Source organism: Chenopodium album, chromosome 20 (genome assembly GCF_948465745.1).
Source record: "Chenopodium album chromosome 20, dcCheAlbu1.1, whole genome shotgun sequence".
Classification (NCBI taxonomy): Eukaryota; Viridiplantae; Streptophyta; class Magnoliopsida; order Caryophyllales; family Amaranthaceae; genus Chenopodium; species Chenopodium album.
In genome coordinates this window covers 33,706,437-33,731,780 of record NC_137853.1, presented here as the reverse complement: position 1 = coordinate 33,731,780, position 25,344 = coordinate 33,706,437, and the positions used below count along the sequence as shown (strand labels likewise).

At 34.0% G+C, this 25,344-nt stretch overlaps 3 protein-coding genes and 1 pseudogene across 3 annotated transcripts; 1 reads left to right on the top strand and 3 right to left on the bottom strand.

The window, feature by feature from the left end:
* Window positions 1-1,215: 1,215 nt before the first annotated feature.
* Window positions 1,216-6,970, bottom strand: LOC145598421 (RHOMBOID-like protein 12, mitochondrial). The gene is made up of 8 exons (XM_081654773.1): window positions 6,448-6,970; window positions 5,478-5,607; window positions 5,126-5,245; window positions 4,425-4,535; window positions 4,101-4,139; window positions 1,989-2,093; window positions 1,862-1,903; window positions 1,216-1,654 (listed from the first exon to the last, which is right to left on the bottom strand). Exons 1-8 carry the CDS (start codon window positions 6,789-6,791, stop codon window positions 1,562-1,564), a joined length of 984 nt encoding a protein of 327 aa, XP_081510899.1. The 5' UTR covers window positions 6,792-6,970; the 3' UTR covers window positions 1,216-1,561.
* Window positions 6,971-7,798: 828 nt separating this feature from the next.
* LOC145598729 (transcription termination factor MTERF15, mitochondrial pseudogene) lies at window positions 7,799-10,136 on the top strand (annotated as a pseudogene).
* A 744-nt stretch (window positions 10,137-10,880) lies between these two features.
* Window positions 10,881-17,339, bottom strand: LOC145597913 (ABC transporter B family member 25-like). The gene is made up of 17 exons (XM_081654182.1): window positions 17,048-17,339; window positions 16,021-16,077; window positions 15,873-15,908; window positions 15,708-15,782; window positions 15,496-15,620; window positions 14,828-14,927; window positions 14,531-14,702; window positions 14,074-14,192; window positions 13,660-13,770; window positions 13,438-13,585; window positions 13,107-13,239; window positions 12,658-12,733; window positions 12,503-12,568; window positions 12,268-12,375; window positions 11,637-11,744; window positions 11,347-11,544; window positions 10,881-11,265 (listed from the first exon to the last, which is right to left on the bottom strand). The coding sequence occupies exons 1-17, from the start codon at window positions 17,144-17,146 to the stop codon at window positions 11,062-11,064; spliced, it is 1,935 nt and encodes a 644-aa protein (XP_081510308.1). The 5' UTR covers window positions 17,147-17,339; the 3' UTR covers window positions 10,881-11,061.
* A 5,235-nt stretch (window positions 17,340-22,574) lies between these two features.
* LOC145599339 (cytochrome P450 78A5-like) lies at window positions 22,575-24,554 on the bottom strand. The gene is made up of 2 exons (XM_081655736.1): window positions 23,568-24,554; window positions 22,575-23,180 (listed from the first exon to the last, which is right to left on the bottom strand). The coding sequence occupies exons 1-2, from the start codon at window positions 24,552-24,554 to the stop codon at window positions 22,575-22,577; spliced, it is 1,593 nt and encodes a 530-aa protein (XP_081511862.1).
* Between the last annotated feature and the right edge of the window lie 790 nt (window positions 24,555-25,344).

The window sequence follows — 25,344 nt, the reverse complement described above, 5'->3', positions numbered from 1 at the left end:
ATGACATTTATGAAGAGATTTAGAACTAACAAATACATCATAACTGAATCAAATAAAAATATTCCGTAAGCAAAGCTACGATCGTCGTTGCAAATTGTACATCATACCTTCTTTCATATCGCTGTGATTCACAGCCTTCTTCGGTGAGGGGTTATCGATCTGTTATAGTCATGCAGAAAATTTTTCGTTTGATTGTTGTCGAAATATTAGTCTATTTTTCAATCCCGAACAAAATTTACCGATGAAACAACTTTATAGCAATCCATGAAATAAAAAAGCAAATATTCCTTCAAAAGAAAGAAGAAAAACCCGATCTTTCAATTAACCTTACAAAAACCAATTATTAGAGTTTCTCTTTATCCTCTCTCTACCTTCCTCTCTCCAAAACCCTAGCCTCCATCGTTGAATTTTGAAAGGGTTTCCATCGGTTTTAACCGGTGGGAAGCCCCAATCCTTGTTTCTTTAAAGTTTTTTAGGTTTATAATAATGCTTCCTCCTTTTGGGAGGAACTTTTTTCCCTCAAAAGAAAGGGTTTCCGATCTCCTTCGAAAGATAAGGGTTTTATCTCCTCTTTTCGGGGGAGAAATTTCTTAGTTTTGAATCCATGATATTAGATCTTATGGATAGTCGTGAAATTATTTCGTTGGTGAAAAGTTATCAAATTTTCGAATATATAGACAAATGAACCAGAAGGAAAACATACTCACGGTTACAAAGGATCGTTAGATTATCTCTCCAACAAGGCTATATTTTCCAGTGGTACAAGCGGGAGATGTTACACAGTGCAAGATCTACTCGACGATCGTAGTTGTTATGAAGGAAAACTTTGTTTGATTTAATATCTTATGTATTTGTTAATGCTGAATCTCTATTGTAGATGTCGTATGATTTTTAATTAAGAAAATAATTTTGCTATTAAAAAAAAAATGATTTTTCGAAGGAGCCAAATCCTACTAAAGAAGGAGAAAAACCCTGTCTTTCGAGGGAGAAATGTTCCTCCTAGAAGAGAAAGCGTTATTATAAACCTAAAACAAGAGAAAAAGCAAAATTAAACAACGATTGGGGCTAGTAAAAATCGATGGAAGCCTGTAGACACAATATTGGGACTTTGGGAGAGAGAAAGCCTCTTGAAAGCTCATATTAGGAGAACATCCACCTCAAGAAAGTGGAATTATCATTCAATTTAGTATAATTCTCATATTAGTACTACAATCATCACTTCCTTCTTAATTTCTGCCATTTTTACTGCAGGAAACGATGCTAATTCCTAGCACAAAAGTGTAGCCACAGTATCAGAGAACTTCCATTTATGATCAGAGCAATTTCACATTATCTGAATATCAGATGACAATCAATCACAATTAGAATGTGATTTACACTAGTCAAATAGTCTAAGCCCTACATTAAAACAACTAGAACCAAAGTTTCGGAAAGCTTTGTTTTATTTTTACCAAATCAGATCACTAACCTACCCCATGAAACATAAAGTCATGCATGATTCCCGCACGATAGCAAATCAATTAGCTTGAGCAACCCCAATTAAAATCAAGAATCACAGTGGTTAGAAACGGAGTTTTCGCGTAACACGTAGCCATGCCACAGCCGCAACTACAGCACCACCCAGGTGAGCTGATCCAGATATGTTTTGATCCCCCTGCAGACAATATAATATGGTTAGATGCAGCATATCTAGCAACATCACAAGTTCAGACATGCAACTATAGAATAGCTCGTCAGTATGATTCCATTTTAAAAGTTGGATAGGATTGCTATTACTTTTTTTTTTTTTTTTTTTTCCTTTTCATTAAGGAAGTTGTTGCTAATAGGAACAAAGAACAAGCAGAATTAAAAGTCTGCGTACCTCTAAAATCCTCAACACATCCTTTCCAACAAGAAACACTCCCTGATATCAATTGAATTGATCAAAAACTGCATATATATATTTAAACATTTAACAGTAAGCTTATTACAAAAGTTAGAGGAGTTACCAGCAATATGGCAGGGACAGGAATGAAGAAGTCAAACAGGAGCGTCTTTCTAGGAAAGAGGAATATATCAAGAAGCAATATGGCATTGACTGCCCCACTTGCACCCTAGAAGTAAACTAGTGAGAACATTAACAAATTTTCTAAAACAAATTGAATGACATTCTGAATAGAACCAAGTCTCCCATGAGATAAATATATCAAAAAGCAAATAAAACACAACAGCAACAAAGCCTTAGTCCCAAAGCAAATATACAGGGAAAAAAATAAATTAATACTACATAATAAGAGATGAAATAAAAATAAGAAGTTAAGAGCTCATATTTCAGTGATAATACATGAATTTAGTGGACCCAATTCATTTTGAAATCATGTACAAGATCTCAGAGACCCCAATTCTTCCTACTCTCATTGTAATAGATTTATGCTCAAATCACCCTTCCTCTTTATAAGGAATCAACAAAGTGAATAAGCCTAGAGCATGAACTATGGACACTAGTATTGTTAACTGCAGAAGCTTGTTTGAGGAATAAAGACATAGGCAGTCAATTTACTTGTTCCTGAGCCCTGTAGTTAAAATTTTGCATAACCATTCTCACTGTTTGGACTTTAAAGTCAATAGATACTCCAATAAATTAAAGAAGAAAAGGGATTTTTTTTTCACATGAACTTCAATCTTTTCCCTACAATCTGTTGGTCTTTCCACCTTATATCAAAATGATCTCCACAACTAAAAGGCAGACAGGGATAATTGATTGTTAGAAATTGATCAACTTAAAACAAGAATAATCGAAGCTAGAATAGGATGAGCTTAACTTTGTCCTTAGGAAAATATTAGCCTCCACTATAAATGAGATTAAGGAACTAATTCACCCCCAAGATCCATCCTAATCATCTCTATTGACACAATATTTGTAATTTTTACAGAGAAGAGAATAAAATAGATTGATATTTTTTTAACAAAATCTGGCCATTAGAATTTATAAGAAAAGATAGCATTTATCTAACCACCAATAAACACTGGGCCAATTGACCAGATTGGTAAATAAAAAAGACCCTTAGAGACACTTTGGTAAAAAAAAAAAAAAAAAACTCCGGCAACAATTTGGTAAAATAAATAATCTCATGTGACATGCCAAATATTACAAATTTCCGACAAACTACTCCCAAATGCTTAATATAGTTCGTTTTTCATGGGTTTTTTTTTAATTTTTTTTATATTTTATTTTTTATAATATATATACAAAAATCCCACCTTATTTTCCAACCCTTTTTAAGGAAATAACAATTTGAAGAAAAAAAATGTTAAATTATTAATTTTCACTTAAATTTCCTACCCCTTAATTAAGGAAATTTTCTAAAAAGAAGGTTGGAAAAAAATTTGGTATCATGATTTAGCAAAATAAAAATGGGATAAAAAATTAATTAAAAATTTTAAATAGGAAAAATAAATTATAAAAACACAAAAACGAATTAAATTATGACTTTTGAAGAGTTTGTCTGAAAAAATTAGATTTTCTGGTCTAAAAGTCGCTCGAGTTTATTTTTTTACCAAAGTGTCGCCGGAGTAAGCATTTTTATCATTTTGTCATTTGGGGTCTTTTTTCCCCCCCAATCCGGTCCATTGGCCTTAACTAGTTCGCTTAATTTTTTTTGAGCTCGTGTCTCGTGCAAAGTGGTAAGCGTTAATCTTTGACTCTATGATTAAAAGCATACTTAGTCTTTGACTCTATGATTAGAAACATACAAACACATTTTTTTAAAATATCAAATGCAATCATGCTCAAGCTCATATAAAAGATTCAATTCAAGTAAATAATCATTTGCACATAATGAGTCATAAACTTATAAATAAGATAAACTACTATTCTCTAAACTTTGATACTCAAATTAATCAACCTCATTCCAAACCTTTTATTTTAGATCATGAACTCAAGTATGCTAATTATCCCACTACTTGCTTCAGTTTTCTGAAGAATTAAAAAATTTAGTATTACCATGCCTTTTTCATAGATAAGGTAAGTCACAATTATCTACAGTAGATAAACAGCTTATTGTTGTAAAACTACAAAAGAATGGAAACTACCCTATGAAAAAGCCTCATCAAAAACTTACCAGCCCAGGAGTTCTTGATGGATCCTTTCTGAAGGTTCCCTGTCCCAGCAGAGAGCAACATGTTAAAGAAAAGTGATGCATGTACTCTATAGGTCAAACAATGAACTTGCAACCAATCAAACTTGAAATCAAAAGATAAAACATTAACACTGAAAAGAAAAATAAATAAATAATTTTAAAAATAACAATAGAAATTAACAAAAAGGCAGAAGAAAAGATATATTTCTCTTCAATTTTTTTATAGTGATATTCCACACAATGTTCGAAAAAGAGTAGTCAATGATGCACACAACACACATGTAAGTCAACCTTGATCCCTTATACCTCATATGTATTAGCGAGATAAGCATGGTGCACCAAATAAAATATAGATCCAACAACAGCCCCAGCGACATACAGCTTCAGCAGATACTCTGGTCCAAACACACTTCCAATCTGCAAGAACAATGATCTCCCCAAGTAAAAAACAAGGTGTAGCTGAAGACAGGTAGTGTTTAGGAACATTTGTGCCCAGTAAAGTAACGTTTAAGGCTAATTAATAGCTGTAGACAGGAAGTGTTTTGGAACAGAATATAAAAATTCTTCAAACAATTTCAAAAGTTTTCTTCTCATTGCTAATAGCTACTACAAGTCTATCACAGCTGACAAGTACTAAGAGCTACCTTTTCCAAAGTTTTTATCCACAAAACTAATTTGCACTTAATAAAATAATTAGAAGATTGAGGCCTATGAATAGTAAACATCTTAACCTTGAGAAAGAAGTATTTGTAGTTGAGCAAGTTTGAAATAGTTCTATTTTATAATCTAAACAATTTCCTATAAACACAGTGTAACATGTCAAAAGTACCCAAGTCATCATTACAAAAAGTTGCCAGGTTTAAATCAATATAATGATAACAACGTGAGGTGTTAATGAAAAGAGCTGTAATACAGTGGGAGCAAAATCAACAACATTTAGTGGAATCAACTTCAGGATTAGATAAAAAGCAATGAAATTAACTAGACTATTGAGCAGCAACTCTTACACTACTGCCAAAGAAGTAGAGACCAAGCATGTTGGATCCAATATGTTCCATGGTTATATGGCTGAATGCGGAAGTGAGAAGTGTGTGTATACGTCCATTTTTTATGTTGTCCACTGAAATCTGCATGCCAAGGCAGGGGTACAAAAGCACGAAAGTACAGTGAGAAACATAACTGCGCAAATTCACATATGAGGGCATATCAGCATAATAATAAGGAAATTGTAAAAGCTGCAACTACATGCATAGAGCAGAATTTGCTAACTTACTACAGATGGTAACAGCATTCAAATTTAATACACAAGTGCGGTGAAGTTATACATATACAAACAAAAAAACATTTACAAAGACTTACTGTAAAGTTTCGAAACATGAAATCTCGAGGTAAAACCCGCCACAGTAGAAAAACAGCCGCATTGGCAAAAATTAAGCCGTAAACTACACTATCAGCTGAATAACCTGAAAATCCTCGGGACCATGAATTCCTACACACAAAGACAAGAGAAGCAAGGAAGAACCAAGTCAGGATGAAAGCAAGAATACTCTTGAACTTTGTCTCCTATTCACAATAGATAGGAACAAACACAAACAATGCAAAACACAAACAAAAAAATCCACAACAATAGAAAATTGGACAGTACTTGATGTAAGATGGAATTGGAATTAGAATTAGATGGGTACAACAGAAGCTGAATTCCAGCACCTCCCTCTAAACGTTAGTACGCTACACATATGGCATTAATGCTTAGTTGTCCTTATGTATTGTATAGGTTGACTATGTAATCATGATGGACTATGTTGTGCATTAACATTGGTATACTATCATACATATCTATACATAGATTCCTGAATTTGCCATGGCTTCAGGTTGAAAGTAATATTCAATGTGTCACAATCCACATTTATCTTAATATTAATAGAATGCATCACTAGACTAGTAGTCTAGACCTACATTTAAGCATTTACACCTTCAAATTCAAAATTCTTAGCATGAAACAATAAAAGTATAACTACACATCACAAGAAATCCAAGCACAATTCTGGAAATTAGAAACCCATTTGTAAACTCAGAACCCTAATCAAAGTAGCCAACCTAGCAAAATGTCACACAATATAAACACCAAAAAATGAAATTCAATTGTCACACATAAACCCCCCCAAAACCCTAACCTTAGAACCCTAAAATTCCACACGATCATTAAGAAATTCTACTCCAACCCATCAAAATTCATAACCAAAATGAGATTCCCACATCATAAACATCATTCAAAGACACCATTTTTGTAAATAAAAGACTAAGAAAGAGTAGAGCATACATATATTACCATCCCCGCTGCTGAATTGGCCCTTTAATCTTGGAAAATTGGGTAATAACAAACCCAACTCTGGAACCCAGAAAGCTTTTTATTGGACCCTTTATCTGAGCACGAGAAACAAAGTGTTTGGAAAGAACAGGGCTTTTGAGGAAGCCATTAATGGCGGATGACCGCCATTGATGGTAAGGAGAGAGAAGAGAAGAAGGATGGGAATTAAGAAGGTGGGTGCCATTGTTGTTGATGGGATTGGAGAGAGAATGAAAAGGCTTAGAGTAGTGAAAATTGGTGGGAGTTGACAATGATTTGTGGAGTTTTTCAGAGATGAATTTGAGAGAAAGTAGTTGCTTCCTCATTTTTAATTGAACAGAAGATGTTGTGTTGCAATTTTGCAGCTAATTCAATTTTCTATGAAGTGAACTATTTTATACTGTATGTTAGTATGTGATGCTATTATGGTACGAAATCAGTTTGAGCCACATGAACAGAGTGAATGTACGATTCCTTTCCGATTGGAGGTAGGCAGGTAGCTCAGGTAGGGGTGTAATCACTGTGGAAATGAACTGAAATGCTCGTCAATAATTTAACTATAGTTTTTTTTTTTATTTTGAAAGAATTTAACTATAGTTTTGTGTTTTTTAAACGTCTATTTTGATCATATTTGTGGTATTTATCAATGCATAACTCGTATTTGTATTTGATAGTGTTGATAACTTGATATATAAAAAGATGGTTTAGTTCGATCTTGGTTTGCTCGCTAATGAGATACGATGTAAAACTTAGGTCGACATTTTAAAAAATAAAAATAAAAAACACCAGCCAATAATAAGTCATTTACAAATATTATAAACTTTTTTTTCTTTTTTTTTTTTTTGAAGGAACATTATAACCTTTCTTAACTAATTGACTTTTGAAAAATTTTTGAGATCCATTGAAAGTTTAGCTCGCCTAAATTTAATAAGCATGAACATGGTAGTAGGTTTGGCTTGATTTTACCCACTTAAGTACATTCTTTATAGATTATTTATCACTTTATTCATATCAGTTACACTTAAGACCTGTTCTCATATGTTGAAATTTCAGTTCAGTTTAGTTCAGCTCATGATTTCCTTCTCTTATAAAATATTCATTTAAATTCAGTTCAGCTGAATTCAGTCAATGTGAACAGACCCTTAATCTGTATGAGTGTATGACTATTAACTTGAATTATAGGACATGTTGTGATTTACTGAGCTGAACTTAACTTAATAACGGACCCTTAGTGCAATTTTGTTCTTGTTCAATCCAAAATAACACGAATTTTCATATATGCACGGGGCCTTTTTTTTATCGTTCCTCGGTTCCTCACTTTCATTCACAGAATCATAGGAACAGTCGAAGTTAGGAGGAGTACCAAACAACCAATGTTGTGTTTTAATTTCCAATAGAAACTCAAAGGCTTCTGGTGTTCTAATGTGGAACCATTTGCGAAGGCTCAATTCCCTCTTTCTACCTCAAATTTCAATCCCTAAATTTCCCAAATTTGTACCCTTTTCAAACATTCCAAATTCACAAAAAAGTTTCAATCTTTCTAACTCCCTCCCACAAACCCAGTACAGAAAACAGATTTCACTTGCCAATCTTTTGCAGAGGTATGGTTTCCCCTCTTCTGATCTTCACTCTTTTCTTACCAAGAACAAGTTTTTATTGACTTCTAATGTATCAGAAATTGAGCAATCTCTTGGAATTTTATTGTTGTCATTCAAGTTGCAGCAAAATTTGATTGTTTCATTAGTTAATGGGTGCCCTAGTGTTCTTGATTTGGGGTTTTTGAAGAAATGGGAAGTGGGTATTGCATCATTGGGCCAATTTGCTAGCTCTCCTAGGGTAATTCGGAGCATTCTCGAGTTTTCGAGGCGGTTTCGGATTAACCCAGATAGGTTTTCTTGTTGTGTTCAGATTTTGAAGGGTTTAGGGTTTAGTGATGGTACCATAATTAGGGTTTTAGAGGGTTTTCCTGAGGTTGTTATGATTAAGGAAAGTGAACTTTGGAAGAGGATAGACTTTTGGATTATGATAGGTTTTGAAAAAGGTGACATTGATAGGATTTATCATTCTTTTCCAGGAGTTTTAGGGTTTCAGGTAGAGAATAGGTTGAAGCCTCTGATGGATGAGTTCTTGGACATGGGGTTTGGAAGGCGGTGTGTTAGAGAGGAGATCATTAAAGAACCAAGAATTCTAAGTTTGGAGCTTGGGGAGCTTCGGCGGTGTTTGGAGTTGCTTCGGAAGCTGAGGTGTAGAGAATCTCTTAAAGAGAAGATATTCAGTGAGGGGGAGATCAAAGCCGGATTTGCTGTTAAATTGAGGATTGATTGCTTGCGTAGATATGGTTTGATCCGAAGAGATGCTCTGAACATAATAAAAAGAGAGCCAAGGTCGATAATATATGACATTGAGGACATTGAAAGTAAAATTGAGTTTCTTTTGGATAGGATGAAATTTGATGTTGAATGTTTGATGGAGGTTCCCGAGTATTTGGGGGTGAATTTCGATAAACAGATTGTTCCTCGGCACAATGTGATTGAGTATTTGAGATCAATAGGTGGCCTTGGTTTTGAGTTAGGATTGAGGGATATTATAAAGCCTACTAGGGTTCGATTCTATAACCTTTATGTAAAGCCATATCCTGAATGTGAAAAGATGTATGGCAGGTTTTCTGAAGATGTTGAAAAGAAGACCCGGTATCCTGTTGGACTGTGGCAACAATTCAAGCCTCCAAAATGCCCAGAATTAAAGCAAGATTTGAAGAATGTAAAGTCATTCACGGAATTATTGGTTTGACGTAGAAGCCTTGATTTGTTTCATGATTACCTATTCTCCGATCACATTTTGATCTCCTGCCGAGTCTAAGCCTAAGGTAGTTAGGTTCCTGATACTTCCATAAGGCCTTGGAATGTATGGTTCTTGGCCAGAGACAGAGCATTATGCAGATAACTCAAGTAATATACAATGAAATTGGTGCTGCATACGTTGAGATCAATGAAGAGTTCCAATATCCGGTTTGCTGTTTAAGGTCAGGGCAGTTGATCCCGTGGGACAGTTGTTGCTGTCTGACCTGAAATTATGTTGTTGCTGTCTGACCTGAAATTATGCAGCTGCTGTCTCTTTGTTAGAGATTGAGCCTGAAATAAGAAATGATTGACCATCTTCAGCATATGTTTGCATAAACAAAAGCCAATAAGACATGAAAAACATGGTTGCCATTTGCTGAAATTTTGGTTCAACAGAGAAGTACCATCCGTCTCTTGCAAGATTTTGCACGTATGAATGGTATATGATGTTTAGTCTGAGGGGAAGATTTTATTTGCTGATAAATAGAGCGATGACTGAAGACAGATTAAGGAATTAAGGATGATATTACATTCACTTAAAAATTCATGAAGGATATGGATCCGGATTTGGTATTGGATGTTATTTTTCAACTGCTAGCCATTGCAACAGCTATTGATGTCTAGCTCCAACCTCTAGTCTGCAGTGTTGGTCTCTCCTTGTTACTTGAGCATAACATGTAAAAAGGTTGTTACTTGAGCATAACATGTAAAAAGGTCAAATAACTGGAAAATTAGTTTGGGCAAGTAGCTTTATTCTTTGCTATTGGCCTACTTGTACTTTCACTAATAGTTTAATCAGTAGCCAATTTATGTACCAAATTTATTGTGTATTTGTGTATACTCTATTTAATCCATTTTTCATCTTCTTTTATAATGAAGTGTCAAATATTGTACCAGTACTAGTTTTGATGCGATTAATTGTATTTCAATTTTGCTGTCAATTTCGACTAGACTTCAATTGGACTCCCAGCATCGGACTTTTAAATAGTTGAAAGCTTATCTTTGCTTTTGACAATTTTGCCATGGTTAATAGGGTTCCTACAATTTTAGTACGAAGTATAAAGGTTTAAGAGAAGCAAATTTTTAAGTATTAAACTGACACGGAGGTAGTAAGATGAACCTGATTTCAATTTGTCATCATGTACTAATCGACGGCTTAACTGATAGTACTTGTAATACATAAGAAAAACAGTAGAGAGAAGATTATACTTGGTAGTTTACAATCTTTACATATAGAATACTTAGGGCCTGTTCTCATTGACTGAACTGAATATTTTATAAGAGAAGGAAATTAGGAGCGGAGCTGAAGTGAAGTGAATTTAATTTCAACGTAAGAGAACAGGCCCTTAAAGTGACATTTATGAGAATTTAACAATGGCATGTTCTTCAAAAAAAAAAAAAGGCTTGTTTAACTCCTTTCCTTGAGCTTGGACTGTTATCAAACTCTTGTTGCAGTCAGTATCAGTCTATTCGACACTTATAAAGTTATAAACCTTAATAGATTGCCCCAGCGCAATTAAGATTGTACTAATGAAGCAAAACAGAAGTATTTTATGGATTATGCAGAGAAAAGAATTGATAAAAAGACTAAGGTGACCGTACATTCATTTAACAGACCCAATAAAGACATGCAGAGACGTGGAAGCCAAAAAATTAAGCTTCAATTGTTCAGTTGTATGGCAGAGAAAAGACCTAAAATACAAATAAAAATTCTGAAATTGTATTCTTAATTGTAAGTAAAGTAATATCTCCGATGTTAGCTATCGGCTTTGGGTCCTTGCAACTGACGCCTCACTAATGCAGTGTAGATGCCATCCTTGCTCAAAAGTTCATCATGAGTGCCGCTTTCCACCACCTGACCATCGGATATAACAGCTACAACGTTTGCACTTTTCACAGTGGAAAGCCTGTGTGCTATCACGAGGACAGTTCTTCCATTCATCAAGCGATCCATGGCATCCTACATAGTACCAACAATGAGAAGGTTTATACAAAGATGCAACCAGAAATAATGAGAGATGTTGAGTATAATATACTGAACCTGCACTAAGTATTCGCTTTCAGCATCAAGGGCACTTGTTGCTTCATCCAATAGCAGTACTTTTGGGTTCATCAACAGAGCTCTAGCAATTGCTATCCGCTGTTTCTGACCACCTGATAATCTAACCCCACGTTCTCCAACATGAGTTTGATACTGCTCAGGAAACTTGGATATAAATTCATGTGCATTTGCCATTTTCTGTGATATTGAGAACAAAAGGGATCAAAAAATGATACTTGATACAAAGATTTTAAGAAATAGTTGGAATAGTTAAATATGTAGCATCTTACAGCAGCATTTTCAATATCAGCAGTGCTGGCCTTGCCATTTAGTCCATAAGCAATGTTCTCTTCTATGGAGCAATTGAAAAGAGTTGGCTCCTGGCTTACAATACTAATCTGATGCCAATGATCAAAATATAATCAGAATTTGCAGAAAATTAGGAGGCGATTTTTTAGGTAATTCTCTCTGTCCAATTACAAAGTTAACATCATTTTTGCACAAAGTTTTAGGAAAGTGAAAAAGTAATAAATAACCTACTAAAAAGGGAGCATAACCTTCTTCATGGAACATAACCAAACTAGAAGATATGATCTTTATTAAGGATGGGGGAAAAAGCATAGACAAACTTCATAAATAGCAGAATAAAGTGTCAGGAACTCAGGACAATAATAACTAACTCGGCTCAGGTTAAATTTCTCCAGTTAGAAACTTAAAATTACATAAGGGTCATAATATTGGGGAAAGTAGCTCACCAACAAGCAGACACCAAACACACATGTACAGATATCACTAGGCTCCATGAAGCTAACAAATTTTCTATTTCAATAAAACATTTGAGATACCTTTATCATTATTCCTGTACCGATGAATAGTTTCCTGTTACATATGAATTCTTATAAACGAAGCTTACAGCTTTACCTTGCTATGCAAATGCTTGTGAGATATTTCTACTAGCGGAACCCCACTCAGCAAAATCTTCCCTTTGGTAGGATCATAAAATCTTTCAATCAAATGTGCTATTGTAGTCTGCATCAACAGTAAAAGAAATAAAAAAGGTGCAAAACTAATGATAGGCTCATATTACTAGGATATATTCATTATTTCTTCGGTACAGTCACTAATATCATGGGAGCTTATAATGAATAGAACTTACTTTGCCACCACCGCTTGGACCAACAAGTGCAACTTTTGAACTAGGCAGCAGTTTTAACGTTATTCCCTGAAAATTTAAAGGACAATTCTCAGTACTGCATTCAATCAGTAGAACCACATTGAAAAAAGGCAGGGGTTTTATGACCTTATCATTACCTTTAGTACCATATGACTTGGGCGTGAAGGATATGCAAACCAGACATCATCCAATTCCACTTCTGCATCTTGATCACTAATAAACAGCATCAACAACAAAAAAGGAACATCATGAGACTTAGCATGAAATTCTGCAGAATAGGACTATTAATCAGAATCCCAATGGAAGATCAACTCTTAGAGCTATTTGTTAAATCATATAATTTCTTCCTAAGTTTGTGTTATTGCGTCCACATCCTTTGCAAAAGATATGAAGATAAATGAGGACTGTCATACATATCGCTAATATCAACAGAAATAAATCTAAAAGAATAAAATTTCCTCAGTGGATAAGATTGAACCCCCCCCCCCCCCCCCAACCTCTCCGTGAAGCATGTGAACAAAAATAGACAGAAAGATAAATCCAGGAGCAAACAAAAAAAATGAATCGGAGAAGTTGAAAAACTCACCCTAATGGACACTTGGATCCTGGCTCTGGCATGGATGATGTTCGGTCTAGCAGTTGGAAAACACGCCTACTGGCTCCAGCAGCTTTCATTGCCACAGTGTATAATCCAGACAGTCCAGATATAGATGACCCAACTGCATTAAAATAATTATAATGGTAAAACTATATACGTAGTAAAAAAAAAAAAAAATACGCACAAAGAAGACAAGACCAGATATTTTCAAGCATACTCGTTCAATAATAAACTTGAATTTGTTGATGCATGATAATCTTAATGGTTGATTGTTCTTGTCTATAGCTACATGTTTGGCACCAAACAACTAATCAATTACCTGTAAGGCTATAAAGAATGAAGGATGTCAGAGCACCAGGTGTCATGCCAGTACCATTGATAGCCAGGAAAGCTCCATATATCACCACAACAATAACTGACAGGGTGGATGCTGCATTTAGTCCTCCAAAGAATAAACCTGCAACTTTCTATAGCAACCAGAATCAGACGTCACAAGCTTGCGATTAACAAAAAGAGATTGTAATTCAGAGGAGAATCTCACAGCTTGTGTAAGTCCCAAGTTTAAAGTCTCGTCAACTTTCTCAGAATATCGCTGAATTTCATAATCTTCTTGGGCAAAGGACCTTACTGTGCGGATGGCACCAAACGATTCCTGTAAAAAAACTGTACAATGTGAAACAATTTTCAACCACTTCCAACCTCTTAAAGGCTGTCATTGAGAAACCAGTGTTCTAGTGTTGATACGACAATATCTTATTTGCATCAAGAAAGAAATATGTAAATGTGACACAAAACTAAACTGCATCAAACATTTCACTAAGATGTATGTTCAGCAGACTGGATAGCCATGAATCCTTTGGCCTTTACATTGGGCCATAGAATTTTTAAAAATCGTAAATATTAGGGGGTGGGGAAAATGCTTCAATTAGTGTTGATATAAATGGCTGCAACATACCTCTGCAATTGAAGATGCTGCTGCAGCAGCAGCCTGAGTCTTGTGTGAGAGTTCACGGAGAAAGCGACCAAATTTACGCACACCAACAGAAATGGGAGGCACAACAGCCAATGCCAACACTGAATATGAATTAAGATTAAATCTTATCAGACAGCAATGTAAAAACGTGGATGGCGACTTTGTTTAATATAAATGTTCCCTTTATATTTTTCAGAAGTCCCAAATGATACTCTGAAAATTTAGTAATGTGCTGTCTTCCATTTTGCACAACATGTTTTTTTATTACTTTCAAACATGTAATAAACATAGATTTGAACTAAGTAGACAAGGTTCTTTTGTCATCAACATCTCAACACAACATTGGTTGTCTTGCAGTCTGTTCTTAATCTGGGTGTTTAGTCAATGAAGAGCAAATAACAGGAATGCAGGGAGTAGCTAACAGAACTCTTATTCTTACATGTCAACTTCCATGATGTTGCAAACATGAAACCAAGACCAATGAATGCAGTTGCTAGATTTCTCAGAGCTTCAGACAGATTAGTAGTAGCAGCATTTTTTATGATTTGTGTGTCTTCAGCTAGTCTACTCAAAAGCTCTCCAGTTCGCGTAACATCAAAAAAAGCTATTTCCTGAAATTAGGGGGAGAAAGAAGAGAAAAGGCATCATGGATCAATTCACTGAAAAATTGAAGTTCAACAATGGACTTAGTAGTTGACATTTGTAAATAACAAATTCAAAGGGATGGTTCCAACACCTGGCAAATTAGATGGGAGAATAAATTCTTTCTCAGTCTTGCAACGACCCTTTCACTTGCAGAATTAAATAGCCACGCCCTCAATGCTGTACAAATTGAACTGGGATAGAAAAGAGAAACAAGTACATGAATATTTTTTTTTTTTTTTTTGACGAGAACAAGTACATGAATATGATGGAACACAAATACCAGAAAACCTAGAATGAAGAATTAATATGACATATGAAGTATTAGATTTTACTCCGTATATTTCTTGTATTTATATTATGTATTCTGTTTCGGAGATCCCTTTTATTTTTTACAATGCTCCTACTTATTCAAAAACAATGTGCCCATTTTGCTATTTTATTCATTGAAAATTTGAAATGTAATCAACACAACATTTCAAAAGACAATCAGTGCTTAATTTTTGTTATGTAAACAAAAAAAAAAAAAAAAAAAAAAAAAAAAAAAAAAAAAGGAAATTTGCATATTTGTTTTTAGTTTAAAAAAGCTACTCCGTAGTACATTATACCACAATTGTGCTTTCCTTAATATCTGTGCCTGACACCAAAACGCAACAAATAAAAAGGTTTGGAGGGAATACATGGGCAAGGAGATAGTTTAGAAACAATAGTAATCTGCATAGTTTTTATAAGGCTAAGCTATCATGTCTGAAGTGGACTTACCCTACAATAACAACCAACACAATCTCTAGAATGGTGCTCGTAACTGCATCCCGAGCTTCAGCTTTCTTCTCTGGTGAGCTGATATCTCCGGACACAATATCAATTACTTTTCCACCAAACTTTGGCTGCAGCAAGACAGACAGATGCTCAAAGTGTCTAAACGATATAATTGTTTTAAAGCTACAACTCATTTAGTAAAGAATAAGACATACCACTAATATGTTTGATGTGGCTGCAATCAACAGAGCAACTGTAGCTATAATAAGTTTTGGTGCATCAGGCTTTGCCTGCAAAATGATATATTTTTATAAATCACATGAACGAAATGAAATATTTGAATAATACACTATGGACAAACTGAAGAACAATGCACTTACAAGAGAAAGCACCCTACCGAATCCCACATTCGCAGCCTAAACAATCCAACAAGATGTATCAGGAACTATTACATTAAATATCAGCAAATTCATTAAGGTGAGAAATAAAAAATAATTCAGGATTTAGATGGTATGCAGGTAGCCTTACCGGTGCATTACCATTCTCAAGGTCTGTTGAGCCAATTTCCTCTCTTTTAAAGCCGGCCTTTAAGAAGTATGATGATTAGTAAAATAATGTTCTCCATACACAGGTCTACTCAGGGCCTAAAAAGTAATAGCAATCATAAACACTTTTTACCCTATACAACAGCTGAAGATCAAATAATTGTTAACCTTGTTTCCAAACCAAATTAGTCATTACTAAAAAAAAAAACCAAATGCTTATACACAGAAGGCAGCAGCCATGCACATTGGAGCAGTTTAAATTCCGAATATGGATACAGGAGTCACAGACTGTAATCTCCACATGCCTACACATATAATCAATGTCGAAATTTATCCAATACATCCAACAATCCTAGCAGCTAAAAGCCTAAAATTACAACACTGTCAAAATTTGCAGTAAATTGCATCCCTAAGCTTCGATTTTCAAACACTCCTAGAAGGCAACATATGAAGCCATTGACAATAGTGATATTCCAGCACAAGAGTAAATTGCCATTTAAGAAACATATAAGGGAGCAAAAGTAGTTATCCAAACAGCAAAATAACCACAGCATTGTTCCAAAATTTACAAATAATCATAAAGCTTATACTGTAACTATTGATATATGCAAATATTCATGTGATAGAAGTGGATGCACTTTTTATCATATTATTCATATAACCAATAACAATGTCTAAGAAACATAATCCAATAATTTGCACCACCTAAATGACCCACATTCTTTCCAAAAATATAAAGTAAAGGTTACTTTTCCTCTTCAAACAATCATAATCTTTAAAACCCACAATTTCCAACCGTTAATTCAACCAATTATCTCAATCAAACAGACAAAAAAATTCATCAACACTTCTTATGATCAAAATATACAATACCCACAAACTCCAATCATCATATAATCAATCAATAACCCCAAATTAAGGAACAATATCAAAAACCCAAAAAAATTACTGACAATCAATCACTAAAAACGGTAATCTAGAACAAATGAAGAAAGTAGAAATGAACTCACATGCCGACCCAAAAGAGGAACTCTATTACCACCACCGCCGCCTAAACCATGTCCACCACCATACCCACCACCACCACCACCATGCCCTCCAAAATTCATGCTTTTTCTTGCAAACCCAAATCAAATTTATGCAAAAAAAATCTTAAGAAAATTACAAAATGTTGTCAAACTAAAAATGTTGAAAAATCAATGAACAAGAAATAAGTGGTTAAATATTAGTGATGAATGTGAGATTATAAATAGAAGTAGTAGATTTGATCTTGGGCTTTGGGAGGCCTATAACTAAACTAGTAGTAGTGTAAAATTAGTGCCAATTTTAGTGGGTTGCTGTAAAGTTGTACAAAAGACATTGCCAACGTATGGAGTTTGTGAAAAAGACAATTGGGTTTTCGTCATTCATCACGTCTTTTCTATATTTGTCACTAATTAGGATAATCTAAGTGTTATACAGATTACAGAGTAATTAAGATATGTAAAGAATTTCATTATTATTTATCTATCCTCTTATCTTGTCAGAGTATAGAATATTAACAGAATGATTTATGTTTATTACATTCTCGGTTTATTTTTATATACAACGTATTATGCTCATTCGGTATCACAGTCGGTTTTGTACTCTCTCCGATCTTAAATAATTAATATGTTTGACTTTCTTTAAACTAGTCATACACTAATGTTAATCATCTTTTTTTAGTAATGTATAAAAAGTGAATTTTGTTATGAAATATATTGTTAAATGAGTAATACGCATTAATATAAAGTTTTATAATATACTACATTTTCTTTTATAACTTACTCATATTATATTTAATCATATACTACCTCCATTGCATATTATTTGCAACGATTTGACATATTATTACAGTGGTATGTCCTTTTTCACACCTTTTGCTAAGGGTACATTGGTGCGCTTTTTTTTTTTTTCCTTCTCGTTTTTTTTTTATATAGTACATGTTGATGAAAAGTAGTTTAATAAACAATCTAGGTTGATGAAAAGTAACTTAAAGTTTAAACAATAGTAGGTTTTAAAAGTAATGAGTAGTTTAGACAATTTGGATATTCAGGGCCTGTTCTCTTACGTTGAAATTCAGTTCAGTTCAGTTCAGCTGAATTCAGTTCAGTTCAGTTCAGCTCAATTCAGTTCAGTTCAGTTCAGCTCAGCTCCTAATTTCCTTCTCTTATAAAATATTCATTTCAGTTCAGTTCAGTTCAGCTGAGTTCAGTTCAGTTCAGCTGAGTTCAGTCAATGAGAACAGGCCCTGGCATGTACTTTAATTTTACTTTCAAATTTCAACAAGTCCTTGTAGTTTGTAACATATGAAGAAAATATTAGAGAATGTAAACAAACAACTCTATGTATTTCCTTATTGTATTTTTCCTTTGTATTTTCCCCTTACTAATATTCGGTCACATTACAATATATATAGACAATAGGAATATCCAGGGGTGGAGCCACCGGGGGGGCTGGTGGAGGCTCGACCCCCGTGGCCCAACTAGTGACGTATAAAATTATATATTCCTGCTCCCCTGAAGTAACTACTAAATAGCAAATATTTACCATACATATCATGTTGTTAGTGATAGCCCAATTGGTTGTGGAGCTTTGTATGGTGAGGGAGGTCTCAAGTTTGAGTCCCCAGTCCCCACTATGAGCGTTTTTTTTTCCTTTTTTTTGGGTTAACTTTATTGTTTCTTGGCCCCCTTAGATTTTTATTCCTGCCCTCAACCCTAGGAATATCTAACCCTAATATTCCCCAAATACCTTAACTTCCTAAATCTATTCACAATATCTCACGTATATCTTTTCACAAAAATATCTCATATGATATTATTCTTATAATATCATATCACAATATATGTTTTTTTTTGTTTACACTCACAATATATGCTTCTATCTCAATAGTTGTTCATCTTATGATATTATCATTTAGTTTTGTTGCTTAGTAAAAAGAGTTATAATTTTTGTTTTCGGAAATTGGTCACTAGGTATTCAATCTTCATAACAACAAAGGGAAAATGGGCCAAATAAGAATCCCTTCTTAGTTGGGCTAGCCCTTCAATAAGGTGGGTATGGGCCTTCTTGAACACTGGGCTGGTCCTATGGGTTTAGATTAGGACTGGGTCAGGATTATATAACAGAAATAGCCTGGTAACAGTAGGAAGTCAATTTTATAATAAGGATTAAAACATAAATTAAGCTCAATTTTATAAATGTGGTTAACATTCCTATGCTTATCAATAATCACAGTATCACACCACCAAGTCACCACACCCATCACCATCGACACACTACCTTCTCCACTAATCATACCACCCCAGTAATCATCACTATGTATTTTAGTGTGTCACAAAATTACAATGTAAATGTTCAATACAGTCTCTCTTCACATTTTTCCTTAAATAGTTAAATAATTCACATGTATACCCATTGAATAAAGGAAGTGTAAATAAAATTCTTCCAAAATGAGATCACTAGTAACATCTCTCATAATTGTCAATATTATATCCTTAGTAATTCAGCCAATAAGTAGCTATGTATAAAATAACTACATAAATGCCTATAAAGCACACCAATTGATGCATTTTACGGATGTTATAACTAATAAAGTGTTTACTCTAGTAAAACTCTTACCTCAAATTCTAGAGGTTTGAGTTTCGAATCCTATCAAGTGAGGGTGTCTGAGTAAAGATTGTCTTACTTTACCCTAAATTTTCAAGTATTTTACTTGGAAATATAAGACCAAAAAAACCGTGAGGGTTAAGGTCTAATTAGGGTACGGTTATCTTTTAAGAAAATATAAAAATCTTTGGATGTTATAGTTGATACTGAAATATGTAGGAACTAGGAAGTATATTTACAACGAAAGTACAAAACATGAATAAAATTGGTTAATACTCCGTAAGAAGTGCAAGAAGTAACTTTGAGGGAATGTTTTAGTCTTACTAAATAGATGAAAAGGTCAAATTTAATTTCCTTTCGTGTACATGAATCTTTTCACTATGCCTTGCAATCAACAAATTACCGTTTGTCACTTGTTAGAGTAGTAGTCCTTTCATTTATACTTCCCATTTGTTTTTAACAATAAGTACTCCAAACTCAATGCCCACCTAGTTACCTTTAAGGCTTTAACCATTGATGTGTTAGTATTGATATTAGTAAAAATCATGAAAACTTTTTTTTTTAAAAAAATCTAGCAATATCACATAAGTTTAGACCAATATTTAAAAAAAGGGAAAAAAAAACTCATATAAAGTTTTGACAATATGGATCAATGATTCATATACAAGCAAAATTTATATCAATCAAAATGAAAATCATTAAGGAAATAAAAATTGCCTTCATGCTTGGTTTTCTCCACTTCAATTTTAATAGCTTAATAGCTCAATTTTTTGGAAAAGGTAGTTGTGAGAATGGTCCATACTACGAGTAGAAAATTTTTACACAACAAAAACTACTGATCACTAAAATTTAAATTTAGTACTTAGGGCAATAGCAATAAGAAGTTTGTGGAAACAATTACAAACCTCTTGTTGTGGGTTGAGGTTTGTTGTGGAGAGGTTTGTGTAAACAAACCGGTTTGCACTTGCTTAGTTGGTAAAAAATTTAGGTTTTTCTCTTTTTTTCTTTTTTTTTTTTTGTTTTTCTTTACTTTTGATTTGGGAATTTAATGAGTTGTATTGATATTGAGTCCCCTACATAAACCTGTAAATAGGTTTATATATTATTGATGAAAGATTTGATAGAGAAGAAGTTTGTGTAATGATGACGTGTCAAGTTAACAAACCTTTGCCCTTACTCCATCCGTACTCCCTCCGTTACACAGTGATATTTCTACTTTGACCAAATTTGTCTTACAAAAAGATCTTTAACATGAACATCATTGTGGAACAATGAAGTATTTAAGTTCTTTATAAAGTTGAAGAAAACTTATACTTCGTGTTTAAAATTACTCTTATAAGTGTATTCATCAATACCATTAAAGTTTTCTCAAAAAAAAAAAAAAAAAAATCAATACCATTAAAGTGCATTATACAGAATAAGCTTCATTACTACCATCAAAACTAAAAGATTGTGAGTTGTGACAGAGATTGCTAAAGGTGATTCTGATCTTAATGCGACGACATGACACTGACATATGCATTTACTAGTACTCCGTAGTTATTATGACTATAAACCACTACACTTTATTTATCTCCAATAGTATTTTCTCTCCTTTTATGCTATTAATTTGATACAGTATACATTTAATCTATAATTAATAACCAAAACATGTAATTATATAGGCTGACTGTCCAAATGACTTCTAAATTAATTTGATAAAGTAAATTAATCAATCTATAATTAGTATCCAAAGCATGTAATTATTTCGTATGACTGTCCAAATGACTTCCATCTCTTTTTATGCCTTAATTTTCATTGAATTGAAATCGAGAATAAAAAAAGTAAGAGCTCAAAACAAGATACTACTCCCTCCGTCCTAAAAAGAACGACCCATTTGGATTGATTACGCGGGTATTAAGGAAGTTAAGTAAAAAGAAGTAAAAGTATATTGGAAAGATAAATTTACATGGGGTTTGTAAAAAAATAGAGAGAGAAAGTAATAAAATAACATGGAAAATCAAATTTTTATATGGGAAAGCTAATTTTGCACAAATATTATTGCAAATTGGTGGGTGTTTTAATGCAAATGGATCATTCTTTTTGGGAAAAAGTTTTGGCCAAATGGGTCGTTCTTTTTGGGACGGAGGGAGTAAAACAATAAATTAACAAGAATATAGCTAAAATTCAGAGAATTAGAGAAGTAAGAGCTTAAAACAAGATACAAAAGGGAAAATATGAATCTTGCTAACGAAGCATTTTAAATATTAGCTAAAGTGGTATTAAGGGTTTTTTTTTTTTTTTTTTAAAGACGGGGAAAAAGTATTAAGGGCCTGTTCTGATTGACTGAACTGAACTTATTGGAACTGAACTGAACTTAATATCTTCTGAGAGAACGAAATAAATTAAGATAAGAAATGAACTGAACTTATTAAAACTGAACTGAACTGAAAATAAGCCGAATAACACAGACTCTAAGTTGAAAAAACATGACAAAATCACGCATTGATCAGTGTAATTAATGTTATTTTTAAGCGTTAGTTAGCTTTTACCAATTAAAATTGCAAGAATTCAAGGGTTTGTCTAATATGAGTATTATGACTGATTATTTTATGAAATATCCGCATATATAAACTGCAAGTAAAAATCAGCAAAAAAAAAAAAGGTAGAAAAACAGATAATTAACATTAATTTTTGGTTTTTGAATAAACTACACATTACATTAGTACAGTAGTAAGTTACCAATCCCATCTAAAGCTAACAAACTACAGTAGTAAGTTCGAAAGATTTAATCTATGTGACAATTTCTCCATTTCCGAAATGTGCAAAATCATGGAGAAAGATCACTTATGATAGTCCATAATAAACTAGTACTACTAGTTGCTATTATAGCACTAGCACACACATAATCATCTTAACATAGTAGAATTAAGCACAGATTCTACTAACAGCCTTGCACACCAAAGACGACTTCATCTCCATGGAAAGCTTGAGGCACTCGGTCAAGTCCACACCGTTCTCGGTCGGAACCCACTCGAAATTCTGAAGCATCTGAGCCAACCACAGCTGTGCAGTAGCCATACCCATTGCCTTTCCGGGGCAGACACGACGTCCTGCTCCGAAAGGTGCTAGCCTGAGGTCTGAACCCATGATTGGAACATCGTCCTCCATGAACCTCTCGGGTTGGAACTCGTTGGGGTTAGACCAGATCTTATCGTCGTGGGTGATGGCGAACATGTTAACCATAGCGGTAGTCCCGGCTGGGACGAAGTGGGGACCAACGTGGGTGTTGTGGATGGATAGACGAGCCCATGATAGAAGTGGGCCTGGTGGGTGGACTCTCAAGGTCTCCTTAAGGATGGCTTGGAGGTATGGTAGGTTGGGGAGGTCTGAGTCGGTGACTTGCCTGTTGGCTCCGACTACACTGTCGATTTCGGCTTGGGCTTTGGCTTGAATGTCAGGGTGCACCACCATCCTCGCTAGAGTCCACTCTAGTAGGATTGCTACTGCGTCTGTTCCCCTGAATATCATTTCCTGCATTCAAAAACCAAACATTAGCATTGGTCTTTAATCTTTATAATTTTCCACTGTTAAGCATATTAATATATTCATCAAAGACCATCTAATTCGAATATTAATTAGATGCCCTAATACAAGTATACAACCTCATTTAAAAGAAAACATACATTAATCCACAACATAAACATCATATGAAAGAGATAAAAATATCATATGATATACGAAGTATTCTCTACTTCTTTGGCAAAAATAAAGACCAAACATATGAAAATGGACCCACAAAACCCAACAAAAAGCACATAATTATAAACCAATGTAAAACAAAAAATGAAACAGTTATATCATGAACAAAGTAAGACATGAGATTTTTTTTTTAAAAAAAAAAAAAAACAGAAATCATACCCAAAGTAGAGCAATCATATCAGAATCAGACAGCTTGTTTTCTCCATCTTCCAAATCAAGAAGAACATCAACGAAATCCTTTGAATCATCATCAACCTTCTCGCTTCTCAATGCCCTGTGTTCCTCAATTACATTACCAACATATTTATTCACCTTTCCAACTAGATTCTTACACCTTCTCCTTACTCCCTGTAAATCCAACCACCTTAGAGGGGCAAAATGGTCACCCCAGTTAAATACTCCCAACAATTCATAACCCTCCTTCACCAATTCCTCTAGGTTATCAGCCTCTTCAGTTCTCTTACCGAAGAAATCGTAACTCTTTCCGAACACACTCATCATGACATTGTTTAACGATCCGAAATGCAATACATTTTTAATCTCAACATTACCTTGTTCACCCATCAAAGTATTGATTTGTTTAACCATCTTGTTACCAATTTCCTGACGGAATCCTCCGAAGTTGGAGATTCTTCGAGGGCTAAAAAGATGAGTAGCAGAAATCCTACGAAGGTTTCTCCAGTAATCGCCGAAGGGAGCAAACCCCATAGCCCTGTTAAACAAAAGCTCATAAGCCGACTCCTTAATAGGACGATCAGCAAATTCGGAGCTGTTTAAAATCTCTTTAGCAGTCTCTGGTTCACTCGCTATCACGAAGCGAGTAAACCCAACTGAGAACGCCATCAATGGAGTAGCCTTAAGGCTAGTTGCTATCTTAGATAGAATTCTGTGGGTTTTTTCGGAAGCGAAAACATGGCCGAGACCAATAAGGGGTAATCCGCTTGGGCCGGGGATAGCCGAAGCGGACTTACCGTTGCCGCTTCGGTTGTTTTTAACAGCGGAAAGAGACCATGCTAAGCCTCCTGGGTAAAGGAATATGGTAAAAAGGGAAAGAAATGCGGCGAATGAAAGGAAAATGGATGCTGAAAGAAGGGATGATGCTGTTGGTAGCAATGAAAAATTCGTTGCTAAAGCTTCTACTGACATTTTTTTTGGTTGGTTTTTTTTTTTTTTTTTTTTTTTTCTTTTGCACAAGAGAAATTTGTTGTTAGGTTGATGGGGGTTTGGTGAGGGAGAAGAAGTGTGAAGGGTTGTTATTTATAGTGGTTGTGAATACCATATAATATTATTAATTATTAATTATTAATATTAATTATTAATTATTAATATTAATTAATTATTAATATAATAATATTATTAATATTAATTAATTATTAATATAATTATTTTTAAATGTAATTTATTTCATGTATTGGGAGTTTAAACTTCAGATTTTGATATGGTTTTTATGTTTTAGGGTAAATATAAATAAAAAAAAAAGGGTGAAAAAGATGAAGGGTTGAAAAAGGAGTGATAATTTAATGAGTGAGGCGGTTAGGCAGTAATGTAAAAGAGTGATATTTTGGAGATTTATGAAAAGAGATGGTAATGAAATCTTATACTCTTGGTACTAAAAAGATGCATGTTTAGAGTAATGGAGATATTTCATGATATTGTTCATTTATGGTTTGGAGTACGAACGGACTGTATATGAGATAAAGGTTGGCTATAACAGATATGAGATATATATATATTCCAGTGTTTAATACTCAGTATTAAGTACTTCCTATGTATTTGTAATAACTATCCTTTATCCAAATGGATGATGCTGTGTATCTTTTCATTCTATTTCAAAAATGCAATTCGTAATACTACTGTATTTTTTTTGTTTATTTATGAATATATATCTTAAATTTTGAAAATTTTATTATATAAACTACAAATATTATACTCTGGA